This window comes from Rhinolophus hipposideros (genome assembly GCF_964194185.1).
Source record: "Rhinolophus hipposideros genome assembly, chromosome: 7".
In the NCBI taxonomy this organism is placed as follows: domain Eukaryota; kingdom Metazoa; phylum Chordata; class Mammalia; order Chiroptera; family Rhinolophidae; genus Rhinolophus; species Rhinolophus hipposideros.
In genome coordinates this window covers 18,997,785-19,013,447 of record NC_138053.1, presented here as the reverse complement: position 1 = coordinate 19,013,447, position 15,663 = coordinate 18,997,785, and the positions used below count along the sequence as shown (strand labels likewise).

Below are 15,663 nucleotides of genomic sequence, written 5' to 3'. Positions count from 1 at the left end.
AATGAATTATGATTCATTTCGTAGGTGTTTCTTTCATAAAGAGTTTCACATTGGATTAAAAAGTAAGTTTTCCAAAGATTCCTTAAATAAATTTGTAATTTTTACCCTCTATAATGCAGATCTGACAGGCGCTCAAGATGGAAGTGTCAGAATGTTTGAATGGGGCCATTCTCAGCAAATAACCTGCTTTCGATCTGGCGGTAATTCAAGAGTTACAAGAATGAGATTTAACTACCAGGGAAATAAGGTAGCATATAGTATATAAAAATGCAAATGGGAAAATGGTTTGATTATGTTGGAGGTTTATAAATATTACTAGTTTGGGTTTCTGAAGAGAGCAGCTCAGTGAACCAATGGTAAAATATTAATCTATATGAATTCTTCTTTAAAAAAATTTTCTCTTCAAGAGCACTTAAATTCATTTGGTTCTTCCTGGAAAGACACTGTATGCATGTTTATTAAAATTTGTTTAAATCATGCTTAAGGACCAGATGATTACAGAACCACCTTATAGTATAGATTTTTTAATTAAATACTTTGTTTATCCTTTGGAACCTACTCAACGTACAGTCAAGTAACATCTGGGAGTTCTTAGAAATGCAAATTATTGATCCTATTCCAGACCTACTGAATCACCATCTGCATGTTAGCCAGATACTCTGGTGATTTTTAGGCACATTAAAGTTTTGAGAAACACTGCTGCAGAACAGGGCATCAACTACAACCTATCCACCTGTTTTTGTAAATAAAGTTTTATTCATTATTTGTTTTCTATGTTTACTTTTCCACTGTAACAGCAGAGTTCAAGAGAACAAAGACTTTATAGCTGGCAAGCCTAAAATATTTACTATATGGCCCTTTTAGAAAAAGTTTGCCAACCCTTCTCTAGAACACCTCATTTCCCATATCCTCAATTAACAGGATTTAATGTAGAAGCCTTTAGAATCCTACTGTTGTTTCAGTTGTGTAAACTATCAATATCCTCTATGTGCTCATGCTTTTCCACTTTGGTTATAAATATTCTTCCTAATGTGTATACCTTAACCCTATCTATCTAGTGCATCCTTCATGTTGCCAACAAAGTTAGGTAACAAATTACATAGTTATGTAACTATACTATAGATGAGATCATATTATTGTTCTTTTCAAAAGAACCCTGCAAGGCTCCTTATTGTATCTAGAAGCCCAAATTCTTTAGCATGGCATTTAAGACCTTCTACAATTTGGATTATTTTATAGATGTAACCCTAACGTTTTTTACATAGGATATTGTAAGACACAACGAACTATTCTTCAATCATTGCCAGCCGAAGTATCTGACAGGGAGATAACTTACTGTTGATTCACGTTAGCCATGATGGAGCCAAATAACACAGCACCTAAGCATGTTATCTCCCTTAGTAGGGAAGTTTACTAGGATCAGTGGAACAAATGACCCATACTATATTATGATGCTGATCAATTTGTCAATTATAAATAAAAATAGACTGCCGAAAGTCATGGAACGCTGCAGAAAAACTAAGCCTGAAAAACGGCATTAAGCAGAACAAATGACCTTTGAGGAACAGTTTTTCAGATTCAGGAAGATGCTGCATCCTGAAATAAGAACAAGGTGCTATAAAACAAAGGCAGTAGAAGAAAGGAAAGTATTCTTGGAAATTAAAAGTATACAATTTCCCAAAATTGGGGTAGTGAAATAAATATGATTTCACTGATACATGGTATGTAAAACTGAAAACAACAAAGGAACAAGACAAACAAATGAAGAAACAAAAACTCATAGACTCAGACAATAGTTTAGTGGTTACCAGAGAGTAAGGGGGAGGAGGGGTGGTAGAAGAGAGTAAATGGGGTCAAATATATGGTGATGGAAGGAGAACTGACTCTGGGTGGTGAGAACACACAATGTGATATATGGATGATGTATTACAGAATTGTATACCTGAAACCTATGTAACTTTACTAACAATTGTCACTCCAATAAACTTTAATTTAAAAAAAAGAATAGTACAATAAAGATTTCCCCAAAGCAAAGAAAAAACTAGAATTTTAGAAAAGGAGGGTCCTACCAAGTAACTAGCCAGAAGTACTGAGAAACAACACATGACTAGATACATTCTGATTATTTCATTTGCGTGTTTTTTTTGTTTGTTTCTTTGTTTTTGTTTTAATTCAAGAAGAAAGAAAGGTTCTAGGAAGGAGTGGGGATAAAAATGGTTACTTAACAATTGCCCCACCATCCCCTCCAAAATTAATGGCATTGGCCTACTCAAAAATAGAGGTAACAAATAGAGCAATACTCACAGAATTATGATGAACAAAGAATGGAAACTGTGAGTCAGTTTCTTCCAAACTATTATTCAAATTTGATGGCAAAATAAACACATTTGTAAGTATGCAGAGACTTAACACATTCCATATACCCTTTCTGAAGAATGTACCTAGATCTACTATAGAACACATCAGATAAATCACAAAAAGGATAGACCCTGGGAAAATATCTGTAACAAATATAGTAAGCAATTGGTTAGTATTCCTAATATTAGCCCTATCAATCATTATTTAAAAGACTACTTAATAGAGAAATAGACAAAGGATGTGAACAATCAATTTATTTTTTTAAAAAACTGCATTGCCAATAACCCTTACTAATGAAGGAATATACATTAAAATGAGCCTTTTTTCTATACGGAGAATATACAGACTATGCTGTTGGTTAGTATAATAAAATGGGTGTCTGATGTTTGTTTCCTTTACGTCTACCCTGGAAATGTGTTAAGCAGTAGCTAAACGTTTCTCTGGACTAGATTAACACATAGGGGAAGTGAAAAGTCGAACAATTTATCAGTCAAATATTTAAGAATCAAAATATGGGATTGATAGTAAGGGTAAATATGTGCTTTTGTATTAAACATTTTTAAATATTTTTTCCCTAAGTTTGGAATAGCTGATGCTGATGGATATTTAAGTTTGTATCAAACAAACTGGAAATGTTGTCCAGTTACTGGAAGCATGCCTAAGCCATACCTGGTAAGCCAAGAATTCCTAACCTTAAAATTTGTAAAGACATGGAGAATATATATTTGAGGCAAGAAATATTAAAGCCAAAAAATAAAATCTATCTGGTCTTATGTGTTCAGTTTACTACAAGCTCTTGTCCTTGTATTATGTGAAAATTACCTTGTGAGGTATAAAAATTTCTGGTAACTTGGAAAATTAACCTTTATAGAACCAACGTGTACCTCCAGAGACCCATGCAACCTGTGGGTTACTCAAGCCCTTTTCCAGCCTTACAAAGCTGCAATGGGTATTATACCTAAAAAGAATGAGCAGACCAGTGTACCTGGTTGCTTTTCTTCAGCTGTCTCTTATGAACAAACAAAGTAGAAAGCATATCCTATAGCCCGTATTATTATTTTCTTGCCCATCTCTTAACAAAAAATAAAAATATACAACTCTACTCAGGATCATATGGGTTTAATGAACCTTCTTCAGTTTCATAGAACACTGAATTTATATTTAATATATTTTTTAGTAAAGCGCTTTATAAAACTAAACAATACCTATCGAGAACAAAATAAGAGTATGGCTTTAGACTCTGGTAATTTACCCAAGGTTAAATACTGGAATCTGAGTGAAAGCAAGCAAGGAAGGGTTTAATGAGGGTACCTTGAAAGAGTATTTATTTTTCCTCAAATTTTCTTTAAGCCTACATATTTAAATATACAAGTTGATGTTCCCTAAAGGACTGCCTTTTGTTATTTAATTTCTAAAGAGATAAATTGGATTAAAAATTTACATAATTGGATTTGGGGAGTTAGAGTAGATTTTGTTACTAGGACTTATCTTCAAAACGGGCAAAGGGAATGGTAAGTGACTCAAAGGAAAAATCTTTCATGTGATGCTTTTAACATGCTTTAAAAAGTCATTTTTTATTGAAAAGAAATATCTGAATAAGTATAACTTGAAAGTCTATATAATTGACTAAACCTCATAATATTTTAAGTTATTGTTTGGTGGAATATTGAAAAACGTAATTTTTAAAAATTTTGTTGACTATTAATATGTTTTTATTCACATATTTGAAGAATTATTTAAAAGTTTGAATATTTCTGAAAATGAATAATTTCACCTGAGATCCTACTCTCTGTCTTCTAAGACAAAAATTTTCATAAATATTCTAAAGGAAATATTTAGAGTTTAACCTTTTGTTTCCCTTTGAGCTTTTGTTTGAATGAAAACAAAGGGCCTTGGAAAGCGTCATGAAGTATGCTGCTTATTTAAATGATTCAGGAAAAGTGTGTAAAAAAGAGAGGCAAGACAAATATAGCAAATGTTAAAAATTGGTAAATCTAGGTAAAGGGTGTATGAAAGTTCTCTGTACTACGCTTGAAACTTTTCTAAAGTTCAGGGGGAGAAAAAAACAGGGTTTAAGCAAGCCACAAATTACAGGATCACTTTTTGATTAATGCATCTACCTAGGTATAAAATTGTTAATGACAATATTAACATTTGTTGTTATAACCATTCTAGACTTGGCAGTGTCATAACAAAACAGCCAATGATTTTATCTTCATTAGTTCCTCCTCTCTGATAGCTACAGCTGGTCTTTCAACTGACAATAGGTAAGAGATTATAACTAAAACTGAAGTATGTATATGTATAGCTAAGCTTTATTTTTAATTGCTTTGTCATTATGTCTCAATGTTTTCATAATTATGCCTTTGAATACTTTTATTATAAAAATTGTTTCTAGGGCATTTTTAGTATTCTAATAGTAAATTTAAGAATATTATGGTACCATTAGAAACAATCCATTTCTTTCATATTTTTAATGTTCTAATGTTAAGACTTTAGGAGAAAGGGATTTGATTGATGGTGGAATTAATTTTTTTCATATCATTTTATATGTGTTAAATCTAGAGGCAAGAAAAAGAACACAGCTATTTATTGGTCATGCTATTTAATCCTCACCATGGCTCTATTAGTTATTATCATTGTTTCACAAAAAGATAACAGGAAATTCAGAGACTTGTTAGTTGTACAATAGCTAATCATTGGCAATCTGTCCCCATTCTGGCAAAAATTTTAAATATGTAAGAAAATGTCTACTCCTGCCTCTGTTTCCACACCCCTAACTTTTGCCTTCCCTCCTATAGCTGAGTTGTGAGATCAAGGCCAACTGAGGTAGCTGATCTTTTATATTTACCTGTGAGGTCACATTTTGCCCTAGAAATGGGATTGTAGGAGTATGAAATTTTCAGCCTATCTTCCATAGAAATTCTTATGTCTTGGTGCCTTTTTTGCAACTCATAAAAAGGAGTGTAAAAGCTGCCCTTATTTATAGTAAAACTAAGTTTTCTTTGTGCTCCAGAAAATTCAGTTATCCTGAATTTGTGTATATTTGTGCATATTTGTGTATATCAGTCTTACTGTTAGAGAATAAATTAACATAAAAAGTAGCTTCCATCTTCAGATGGAAATACATGTTATTCTTAAGTTATTCAGTTTTATGAAAGTATAGTTTTTTTTCAAATTTTCTATAAAAATCAATCATACATAAATGTATTAGCTGCTTGTATTATGTGCTTTTATAAATTTAAGAACTTTCTGTAAGAACAAGGTTCAAATGTTATGTAACTGAGACATACTTTTAATTGTGTTAACATTTTGTGTCACTCAAGAAGTAATCTTTTTTCTTTTCAGAAACGTATGTTTGTGGGATACTCTTGTAACACCTTCCAATAGTTTAGTACATGGTAAGTTTTGAGAGTGAAATTTTATAAATTTTGAAAGTCAAGAAATTCGTAAGTTAAAAATGATTTATTTTTAAATGGATTTTTTAATGACACACTTATTAGCCCACGAGGTTTGCCAAGGGTGGCAGAGTTTGAAACAAGAAAAATGTAATCAACATAGTTAACTCTTCATTATACCTTGATGAAGGACAATAGAACATAGATAATTTAAAAATCATTGTCTTTACTTTGGATTTGATAGTCACAAATCATAATTGTAAGCATCAATCATTGCATATTATGTCCCCTTGCTCCACTCCTATTTAACTGACATTGTATTGGAAGTTCTAACGCAATAAGACAAGAAAAGGAAATAAAATGTATACAGATTGGAACAGTAGAAATAAAACTGCCTTTATTCACAGGTGACATGATTATCTGTATAGAAAATCCCAAAGAATCTCCAAAAAAAAACTTACCAGAAAGAACTAACGTGCAAGTATAGCAAAGTCACAGGATACATGGTCAATGTACTATAAAGTCAGTTGCTCCCCTGTATACCAGCAGTGAACAAATGGAACTTGAAATTTTTAAAACATTACCATGTATAGTAGCACCCAAAATAATGACATATTGAGGCATAACTCTAACAAAATATGTATAGCATCTGTTGGAGGAAACTACATAAAAGATACAAGAAATCAAAGATCTAAATAAATGGGCGGGGGGGGGGGGGCGGCCCAGTGGCTCAGTCATTTGGAGCTCCATACTCTTAACGTCAAAGGCTGCCGGTTCGATTCCCACATGAGCCAGTGGGCTCTCAGCCACAGGGTTGCCGGTTTGACTCCTCTACTCCCACAAGGGATGGTGGGCTCCACCCCTTGCAACTGAGATTGAGCACGGCACCCTGAGCTGAGCTGCCGCTGAGCTCCCGGATGGCTCAGTTGGTTGGAGCGCGTCCTCTCAACCACAAAGTTGCCTGTTGGACTCCTGAAAGGGATGGTGGGCTTTGCTGCCTGCAGTTAACAACAGCAGGTGGACCTGGAGCTGAGCTGCACCCTCCACGGCTAGGATTAAGGGGACAACAACTTGACTTGGGAGAAGTCCTGGAAGTACACACTGTTCCCCATTGAAGTCCTGTTCCCCTTCCCCAGTGAAATCTTTAAACATAAAATAAAATAAAAGGGCAGATCTTTCACATTCACAGATTGGAAGACTCGATATTGTTACAATCTCAGTACCTCCCAACTTTATAAATTCAATACAATCCTAATCAAAATCCAGCCAGCTATTTTGCAGATATCAGCAAAATAGTTCCAAAGTTTATATAAAGAAGCACCAGACCTAGGATACTGAATACTGAAGGAAAACAAACTTGGAGGACTCACCCTACCTGATTTCCGGACTTACTATAAATCTACAGCAATTAAGACATGGTAATGTTGGCTTAAGACTAGACACAGATCATGGAACAAGATACAGGCATACCTCGGCAATATTGTGGGTTCGTTTCCACAGCACCGCAACACAGTGAATATTGTTCTACAGGCATACGATTTTATTGCACTTTGCTTTATTGTTCTTCACAGACGTTGCATTTTTTACAAATTAAAGGCAAGACTCTCCACCAGCAAAAAGATTACTACTTGCTTTATTGTGATATTCACTTTATTGCAGTGGTCTAGAACTGAACCTGCAGTATCTTCGAGGGATGCTTGTAAAGTGAGTCACACAAATCTTTTGGTTTCCCATTGCCTATAAAAGTTATGTTTACACTATACCATAGTCTATTAAGTGTGCAATAGCATTATGTCTAAAAAAGCAATGTACATAACTTGATTAAAAAATACTTTATTGCTAAAAAATGCTAACCATCATTTGCGCCTTCAGTGAGGCATAATTTTTTGCTGGTGGAGGATCTTGCCTCAGTGTTGATGACTGCTGACTGATCAGGATGGGGGCTGCTAAAGGATGGGATGGTTGTGGTAACTTCTTAAAATAAGACAACATTGAAGTTTACCACATCAATTGACTCTTCCTTTCATGAACTATTGCTCTTGTCATGCGATGCTGTTTGATAGTATTTTACTTACAGTAAAATACAGAACTTCTTTCAAAATTGGAGTCGATCCTCTTAAACCCTGCTGCTGCTTTTTATCAACTAAGTTTATGTAATGTCTAAATCTTTTGTTGACATTTCAACAGTCTTCACAGCACCTTCATCCAGAATTGGTTCCATCCCAGGAGACCACTTTCTTTGCTCGTCCATAAGAAGCAACTCCTCATTTGTTCACATTGTATCATGAGGTTGCAGCAATTCAGCCATATCTCCAGGCTCCACTTCTAATTCTAGTTCTCTTGTTACATCCACCACATCTGTAGTTACTTCCTCCACTGAGGTCTTGAATTGCTCAAAGTCATCCAGGAAGGTTGCAATCACTGTCCTCCAAACTCCTGTTAATGTTGATACTTTGATCTCTTCCTATGAGTCACACATGTTCTTAACGGCATCTAGAACGGGGAGTCCTTTCCAGAAGGTTTTCAATTTACTTGGCCCAGATTCACTAGAGGAATCACTATCTATGTCATCTACAGCCTTACAAAATGTATTTTTTAAGTAGTAAGATTTAAAATTAGGGGGTGGCCGGTTATTTCAGTTGGTTAGAGCATGGTGCTGATAACACCAAGGTTGCCGGTTTGATCCCCACATGGGCCACTGTGAGCTGCGCCCTTTTTTAAAGAAAACAAAAATTATTCCTTGATCCATTGGCTGCAGAACAGATGTGTTAGCAGGCATGAAAATATTAATCTTGTTGTATAATTGCCATCAGAACTCAGTGACCACATGTATTGTGGATAAACAGTAATATTTTGAAAGGAATCTTTTTTTCTGTGTAGTAGGTATCAGTGGGCTTAAAGTTTTCATTTAACCATGTTGTAAACAGATAGGCTGTCATCCAGGCTTATTTGTTCCTTGTATAGACCATAGGCAGAGTCGGTTTAGCATAATTCTTAAGGGCCTTAGGATTTTTGGAGTGTTTGTAAGTGAGCGTTGGCTTCAACTCAAAGTCACTAATTGCATTAGTCCCTAACAAGAACATCAGCCTGTCCCTTAAAGCTTTGAAGCCAGGCATTGACTTCTCGGTAGCTATGAAATTCCTGGACAGCATCTTCTTACAATATAAGGTGGTTTTGTCTGTACTGAAAATCTGTCATCTAGTGTAAGCACCTTCCTTAATTATCTGAGCTAGTTCTTCTGGAGAACTTGCTGCAGCTTCTCAACAGCACTTGCTACTTCATCTTGCACTTTCATGTTATGGATGGCTTCTTTCATTAAACCTCATGAACCAACCTCTGCTAGCTTCCAGCTTTTCTTCTGCAGCTTCCTCACCTCTCTCCACCTTTATAGAAGTAAAGAGAAGGCATTGCTCTGGATTAATCTTTGGCTTAAGGGAATGTTGTGGCTGGTTTGAGCTTCTAGCCACTAAAACTTTCTCTATATCAGCAATAAGGCTGTTTTTGTGTGTTCACTGGAGTAGAACTTTTAATTTCCTTCAAAAAATTTCCCTTTGCATTCACAACTTGACTGTTTGGTACAAGAGGACTAGCTTTTGGCCGATTTTGGCTTTTGACATGCCTTCCTCACTAAGCTTAATCACTTCTAGCTTTTTTTTTTTTTTTTTTTAAGATTTTATTGGGGAAAGGGAACAGGACTTCAGTTATTGGGGAACAGTGTGTATTTCCAGGACTTTTTTCCAAGTCAAGTTGTTGTCCTTTCAATCTTAGTTGTGGAGGGCACAGCTCAGCTCCAGGCTTTTGATTTAAAGAGAGAGACATGCCTCTTCCTTTCACTTGAACACTGAGAGTCCATTGTTGGATGATTAATTGGCCTACTTTCAATATTGTTGTATCTAAGGGAATAGAAGGTCCAAGGAGAGAGAGAGAGAGATGGGGGAACAGCCGGTTGGTTGGTAGAGCCGTCAGAACACACACATTTATCAGTTAAGTTTACTGTCTTATGTGGGCATGGTTCGTGGACCCTATGATAATTACAATAGTAACGTCAAAGATCACTGATCACAGATCATTATAACAAATGTAATAATAATGGAAAAGTTTGAAATATTGCAAGAATTACTAAAATATGACAGAGACATGAAGTGAGCAAGTTCTCTTGGAAAAATGGCACCAATAGACTTGGTCGATGCAGGGTTGCCACAAGTCTTCAATTTCTAATAGCACCATATCTGTGAAGTGCAATAAAGCAAAGCATAATAAAGCAGGGTATGCCTGTAGAGAGCCCAGTAATAGACCCACACATGTATAGTGTTGGTCTGTTGACTGATTGTTAATAAAGACCAAAGATAATTCAATGGAGACATAGTTTTATCAACAGATAGTGCTATAATAATTGTAGGAAACTGGGATATATTTATGTGATAGAATACTGTTCAGCAATAAAAGCATGATCTACTGGTACATGGGACAACATGGAATAACTTCTAAAACATGTTGAAGGAAAAGAAACCAGGCATAAAAAGAGTATATTGTATAAAATTCCATTTATATGTAGTTCAGGAAGAGGCAAAACTAATCAGATAAAAAATAGAGTAGTGACTCTCTTTGGGAGAGGAGAATTGGTTACAAAGAGGCATGAGGGAACTTGCAAGGGATGATGGAAACATTTTATGTCTTGATATGAGTATCTTTGTCAAAGCTCATAAAGGATGTATACTTACAATTTTTGCATTTTACTCTGAGTTTTATCTCAAAAGTGCTGGTAAAAGATTTTTAAAATCCCTCTCTGTAGTTAGATTTATTTATATTCTTACAATAATAATAATTAAATTTTATTGAATACTTACTATGTGCCAAGTACTATGCATGCTGTGAATATATTAGCTAATTTAATCTTCACACAAACCTTTGAGACAGGTGGTGTTATGTCTTTTATAAATGATGAAACTGAGACTTAGGTTAAATAATTCACCTAGGGTATACACATAAATCCACACAAAATCCAGGATTTAAACCTTGGCATTCTAACTCCTGAATCTTCACTCTCTGTTATTATGCTATATTGTCTTTGAGCTTTTTACAGATTTTTTTTTCCTAAGATTTATTAGGCAATATTTTTTTAAGAAAAATATTAATTGTAATTTTATATTTCTGATATTCATACTGCTATGTCTTCAAGTTCACTAATTTTTTTACAGTGTTTAATCTGCTCTTAATCCCATCCAGTTTATTTTTCATTCAAACATGTGGTTTTTAATCTCTGCACTTTTGATTAGGGGTTTTTTTAAAAATATCTTTCATGTCTCTTTAATGTGCTCAATCTTTCATCTAGCTTCATGCACATATGCAATATACTCATAATTTCCTTATCTGCTAATTCTATCATCCCTGTCATTTTCTGGGTTAGTGTCAATTGATGGATTTTCTTCTCCTTCTAGGTTGTATTTTCTTCTTTGCATGCCTGATAATTTTGTAGTAGATGCCAGGCATTGTGAATTTTACTTTATTAGGTGCTAATTATTTTCGTATTCCGTAAATATTTTTGAGCTTTGTTCTGGGAATAATTTACTTGGAAACAGTTAAATATTTTGCCTAAGTTACTTGGAAACAGTTAGATTTGGGGGGCTTTGTTAAACAGGACCAAAGCAGCATTTGGGGTTAATTTTGCCCTGCTACTGTGATAGAACCCTTCTGAGTATTCTATCCTGTGCCATAGAGGTTTTCCACTATGGCTTCTGAGAACAGGAACCTGATTCAGGTGGGTTCCCCTTCCTTGTGCCATGGCCAGAAAACACTTCATAGGCAATAAGCTATGTAGTTGTATGGCTCACCCAGTTTGTTTCCCATGTCATAGAGATCATTTCTCTTCATTGCCTGATGCCCAAGGTCTCAAACCATTGTTTCCTCTATATCGTTTGATTTTTTAATTGTTTCAGGCAGAAGGATAAATCTGTTCTCTAACATTCCACCTTAGCCAAAAGCCAGACGTTTGTTTCTTATACTGTTAAATGGTTTTTACTTGTTTTTTTTCTTTTTTAACTTTCAGCATTTATTTGCCATGATAGTGGAGCCACTGTTTTAGCATATGCTCCAAAGCATCAGCTACTAATATCATGTGGCAGAAAAGGCTTTACATGTGTATTTGACCTTCAGCAACGACAACGGAGGCAGCTTTTCCAGAGCCATGATTCTCCTGTTAAAGCCATTTCTATTGATCAGACTGAAGAGTACTTCGTTACAGGATCTGCTGAAGGCAGCATAAAGGTAAATATAGTAATGCCACCATATCTACAAAATGAAAACAATCTTCAAAAACCTTAGGTATTTAATCATATTGATGACATCATCCATTTACATAATAGAAATATTAACTCCTTTGTAGTCCACCATGTTAATTGCTATTTAATAAATCTTTTAATGAGGGATGGCCAGATGGCTCAGTTGGTTAAAGCACAAGCTCTAACCTTATTTCAGACATTAATTAGTCTTGACTGCATGTTGAAAGTTATTGAATTCAATTTCAGGTGCTGTGAAATATACTGCCATATTTCCTTATGAGTATTTTTTTCATTTGTAGCAGCGGCATGCAAGCACTCAGTGCCTGATTCAAGAATTCTTAATGTACCTGGATGAGCCCTGCCTATGAGAGTTTTCTTCAAACTCCACTGTGTTTAAAACTTAAGAGATTGTTTAAACTGTTAAGCAGCTTATTAAAAATGTACCCTACTCCAAAAATAATGTTGCTAGGTCCCACCCTGAAAATACTCAGTTGGTAAGTCCAAGGTTCAGGAATGTGCATTTTTATAACACATACCTAGTGGTTTTGATGGAGGGTCCTCTGGCCACATTTGGAAAGATCTATAGGAATAAGGTATTTTAGACTAGTCCCTAAATTATTCTAATGCTTAATAACCTACTAGAGGAGCCTGATTTCTTAGAATCCATTAATTGAAGCACGAGAAAGACTATTTTGTACAATTAAATTGGACTACTTTGTTAGAGCCAGCATATTGTTTTCATAATTCTCAAGCCAGAAAAAATTCTCAGCCTGAATTGTAGAATTTTAAAAAGGCTTTTCTTAAAATAAAATAGATACACCAACTTCCATACAGAAATCTTTTCCTTCAGTTCAAAGCTAGTTTCTTATTTAAACTGCCGCCAGTTTAGGCAGTTCATAAAATGTTTTAGATAGTTCTTTAGTTTGTGCTCTAATCTGAGATTTATTATTTAATAGAATAAAAACATGTTTGAAATATCCAATGTAATATTCAGAAATCACAGTTAAACAATAACTTCTAGAATAGTAAGAATTGATTTATTTTACAAAGAAAATAAAGTTGTTGGTTTTAATGTGATCTAAAAAAACAGGAAATATACTGGTTTCCTTAAACGTAAAATGATGTCCTGAAAGCATTTAAGTTCTTCATATATGTGAAGATACTTATAAATTACTTTAGGAACAGACATTTATTTTGGTAAGGGCTGAAAAAAACATCTGTTTAGTAAACTTAAGTATACTGATGTTATAATAATTACCTTTATCATTGCAAATGGAACATAGTTTTGCCTGGTCTGAGGGCCTCTGGGTGTCTGGTACTTTCCTCTTCCATATTATAGAGAAGGGATCATCCCACTATAGAAAAAGCTTTGCTAAAAGATAGAAAATCTTACATAATAGTGCAAATTTCTTTAGCTTTGTACAGTTAACCTTCTTGTACCTAAGTTTTCTCATCTCCAATGCAGGATTTAAAAATACCTTCCTCTCCTACTGAATGGATTTTGCAGAATGAAATAATATCAAAGTGATTTGGAAAATTGCCACACTCTATACAGAATCAAGATTTTATGAACTTAGGCCTACACAGGTTTTTCTCCATCTTGTTTTAGAAATTCCCTATTTGCACAAGAAGATAGGCCTGAATTTTACATTTGGATATTTTAGGTAATCATCAACCCCAATTTTTACTTTGTTCTTAATATCTTTCAGATTTGGAGTTTCTCTACCTTCAGTCTTCTTCACACTTTCATTAATGAACATGCTCGGCAATCCATTTTCAGAAATATTGGAACAGGAGTGATGCAGATTGAGACAGGGCCAGCCAATCACATTTTTTCGTGTGGAGCTGATGGAACAATGAAAATGAGAATACTGCCGGATCAGTTTAGCCCATTAAATGAAGTGTTGCGAAATGATGTGAAATTTATGCTGTAACATTTTGACAGTAAAATGTATAATTTGTTACCTAATCTATAGAAGTGGCCAACACATGTAATGTACAGTGATTACTTTCTATTCCACAAATGAGCTAATGCATTCTTGTTTTCATATTTATTTTGTGGAGCTTTGCCCTGGATGCACTGATGCCTTAAAAATTAAAAAGGTCATTCAGAATTAGACTATTTTGCCCAAAGTAGAATGTATAAATAATGCTGTAAGAATACATATTTATAGTATGTTATAGTGAGTATTTCATAATGTTAAAGGAGCTTTGTTTTCTTCTGGTTGATAAAATCTTCTGCAGATATCTCTGCATGAATTTTTTTCACAGTAAAAATAACCTTTCTGTAAAGGCAGTTCCACATCAGTCATCACTTCATTCAACATATTCTCATTTCCTTTTTCAAACGTAGACATCTCAAACTCTTCTCTTAATTAATGACAGATTGATATTTTGGTAAGAATCAATAAAATAATGAACATCTCCATTAAAACTGTCACTGGGTCTTCAGTGATGAGCCAAATGGCTCATTATGTAAGTTTTCACCAGTTTCTCTTCTGGAGCCCAAGTATGTGTATGTATACATGTGTGGTTGTGTATATATATATGTGTGTGTGTGTGTGTATATATATATATATATATATATGTATATATATATATATATATACACACACATATATGTATATATGTATATATACATATATATATATAAAATATACCTTACACATCTTATTTGAATTTACTTTGTGTATATATAAGAGAAAGCTACAAGTCTTTTCATGTGTTTTTGTGCCATAACAACTACTACCACTAGAATAACAAGTTTTTTTGCAGCTGTTTTTTTTTTTTAATTTTTGAACTCCCATTTAAATTTTCAAATAAATTTCAGGAAGACTTCCAAAATTATTGTTTTAAAGATTACATTTACATTGAGTCAAATAAGTCATCGCAGGCAATAACGATTCTGTGCTGGCATATATGAGACACTTAAAAGTTGTTTATAAATTTGTAAAAGGATTTTGTTTTGAGCATCAAATATTTTACTTAAATTTCATTTTTATTTCTTTTTTTTTTTTTGGTGCTTTTAGTCTCAAAGTTCTGAAAACCTTATAGCAGTGTTTTTAGAAACAAATGTGAAAACAGTCAAATTAAATAGGTAGTATTTACAAATATATACTCTTAAAACACTTGCAAGGTCTACCATTAATAGAAAACAAACTAAACTTTGTATTTTATTATTTTTTGCCAAAACATTATTTTATTATAAAATATGACCAAAATATTAAAAATGCACAATGCTTGTAACTTAAATGTGCTAATCCTTATTCCCTGTTTTGTGCTATACCTTTTGGGATTCAGAATTATAGAAAACTTGATAAATACTTGATTTTAACCAAGATGAGAGGCAGATGGAGTGAGGTGTTTAAGGGATAATTATATGCTACTTAGCTTAAATATATTTTGTTAATAGGAACTATGAGAACATTTTTATTTAATAAAATATGAACAACTATTATCTTGGAAATTAAAGAGTTAAATAAAGCAAAGAAATGAAGGGCTGGTAAAATGCATTTTGTAATATCCTCAGGATACTTTTATTTTAAAAGTATATTGTTAAAGATTTTGTAAATTGTAGTCATAATTTTGAATGTGGTGAGCTGGTTGCAGTGAAAACACTGTCATTATGG

General features: G+C 33.9%; 1 protein-coding gene across 3 annotated transcripts in view; it reads left to right on the top strand.

Annotated features, from left to right (window-relative positions):
* Positions 1-14,473, top strand: part of DMXL1 (Dmx like 1) — a 112,578-nt gene extending 98,105 nt beyond the window's left edge. For 2 of the 3 annotated variants that reach the window (XM_081054297.1, XM_081054299.1), the window contains 6 exons: positions 120-247; positions 2,938-3,030; positions 4,534-4,625; positions 5,707-5,759; positions 11,803-12,020; positions 13,744-14,464. In XM_081054297.1, coding sequence (XP_080910423.1) covers positions 120-247; positions 2,938-3,030; positions 4,534-4,625; positions 5,707-5,759; positions 11,803-12,020; positions 13,744-13,968 — 809 coding nt within the window. In that variant the 3' untranslated portion in view covers positions 13,969-14,464. Of the gene's footprint in view, positions 1-119; positions 248-2,937; positions 3,031-4,533; positions 4,626-5,706; positions 5,760-11,802; positions 12,021-13,743 lie in introns of all 3 variants that reach the window. The other variant, XM_081054298.1, reaches the window with a different exon arrangement.
* Positions 14,474-15,663: the final 1,190 nt, after the last annotated feature.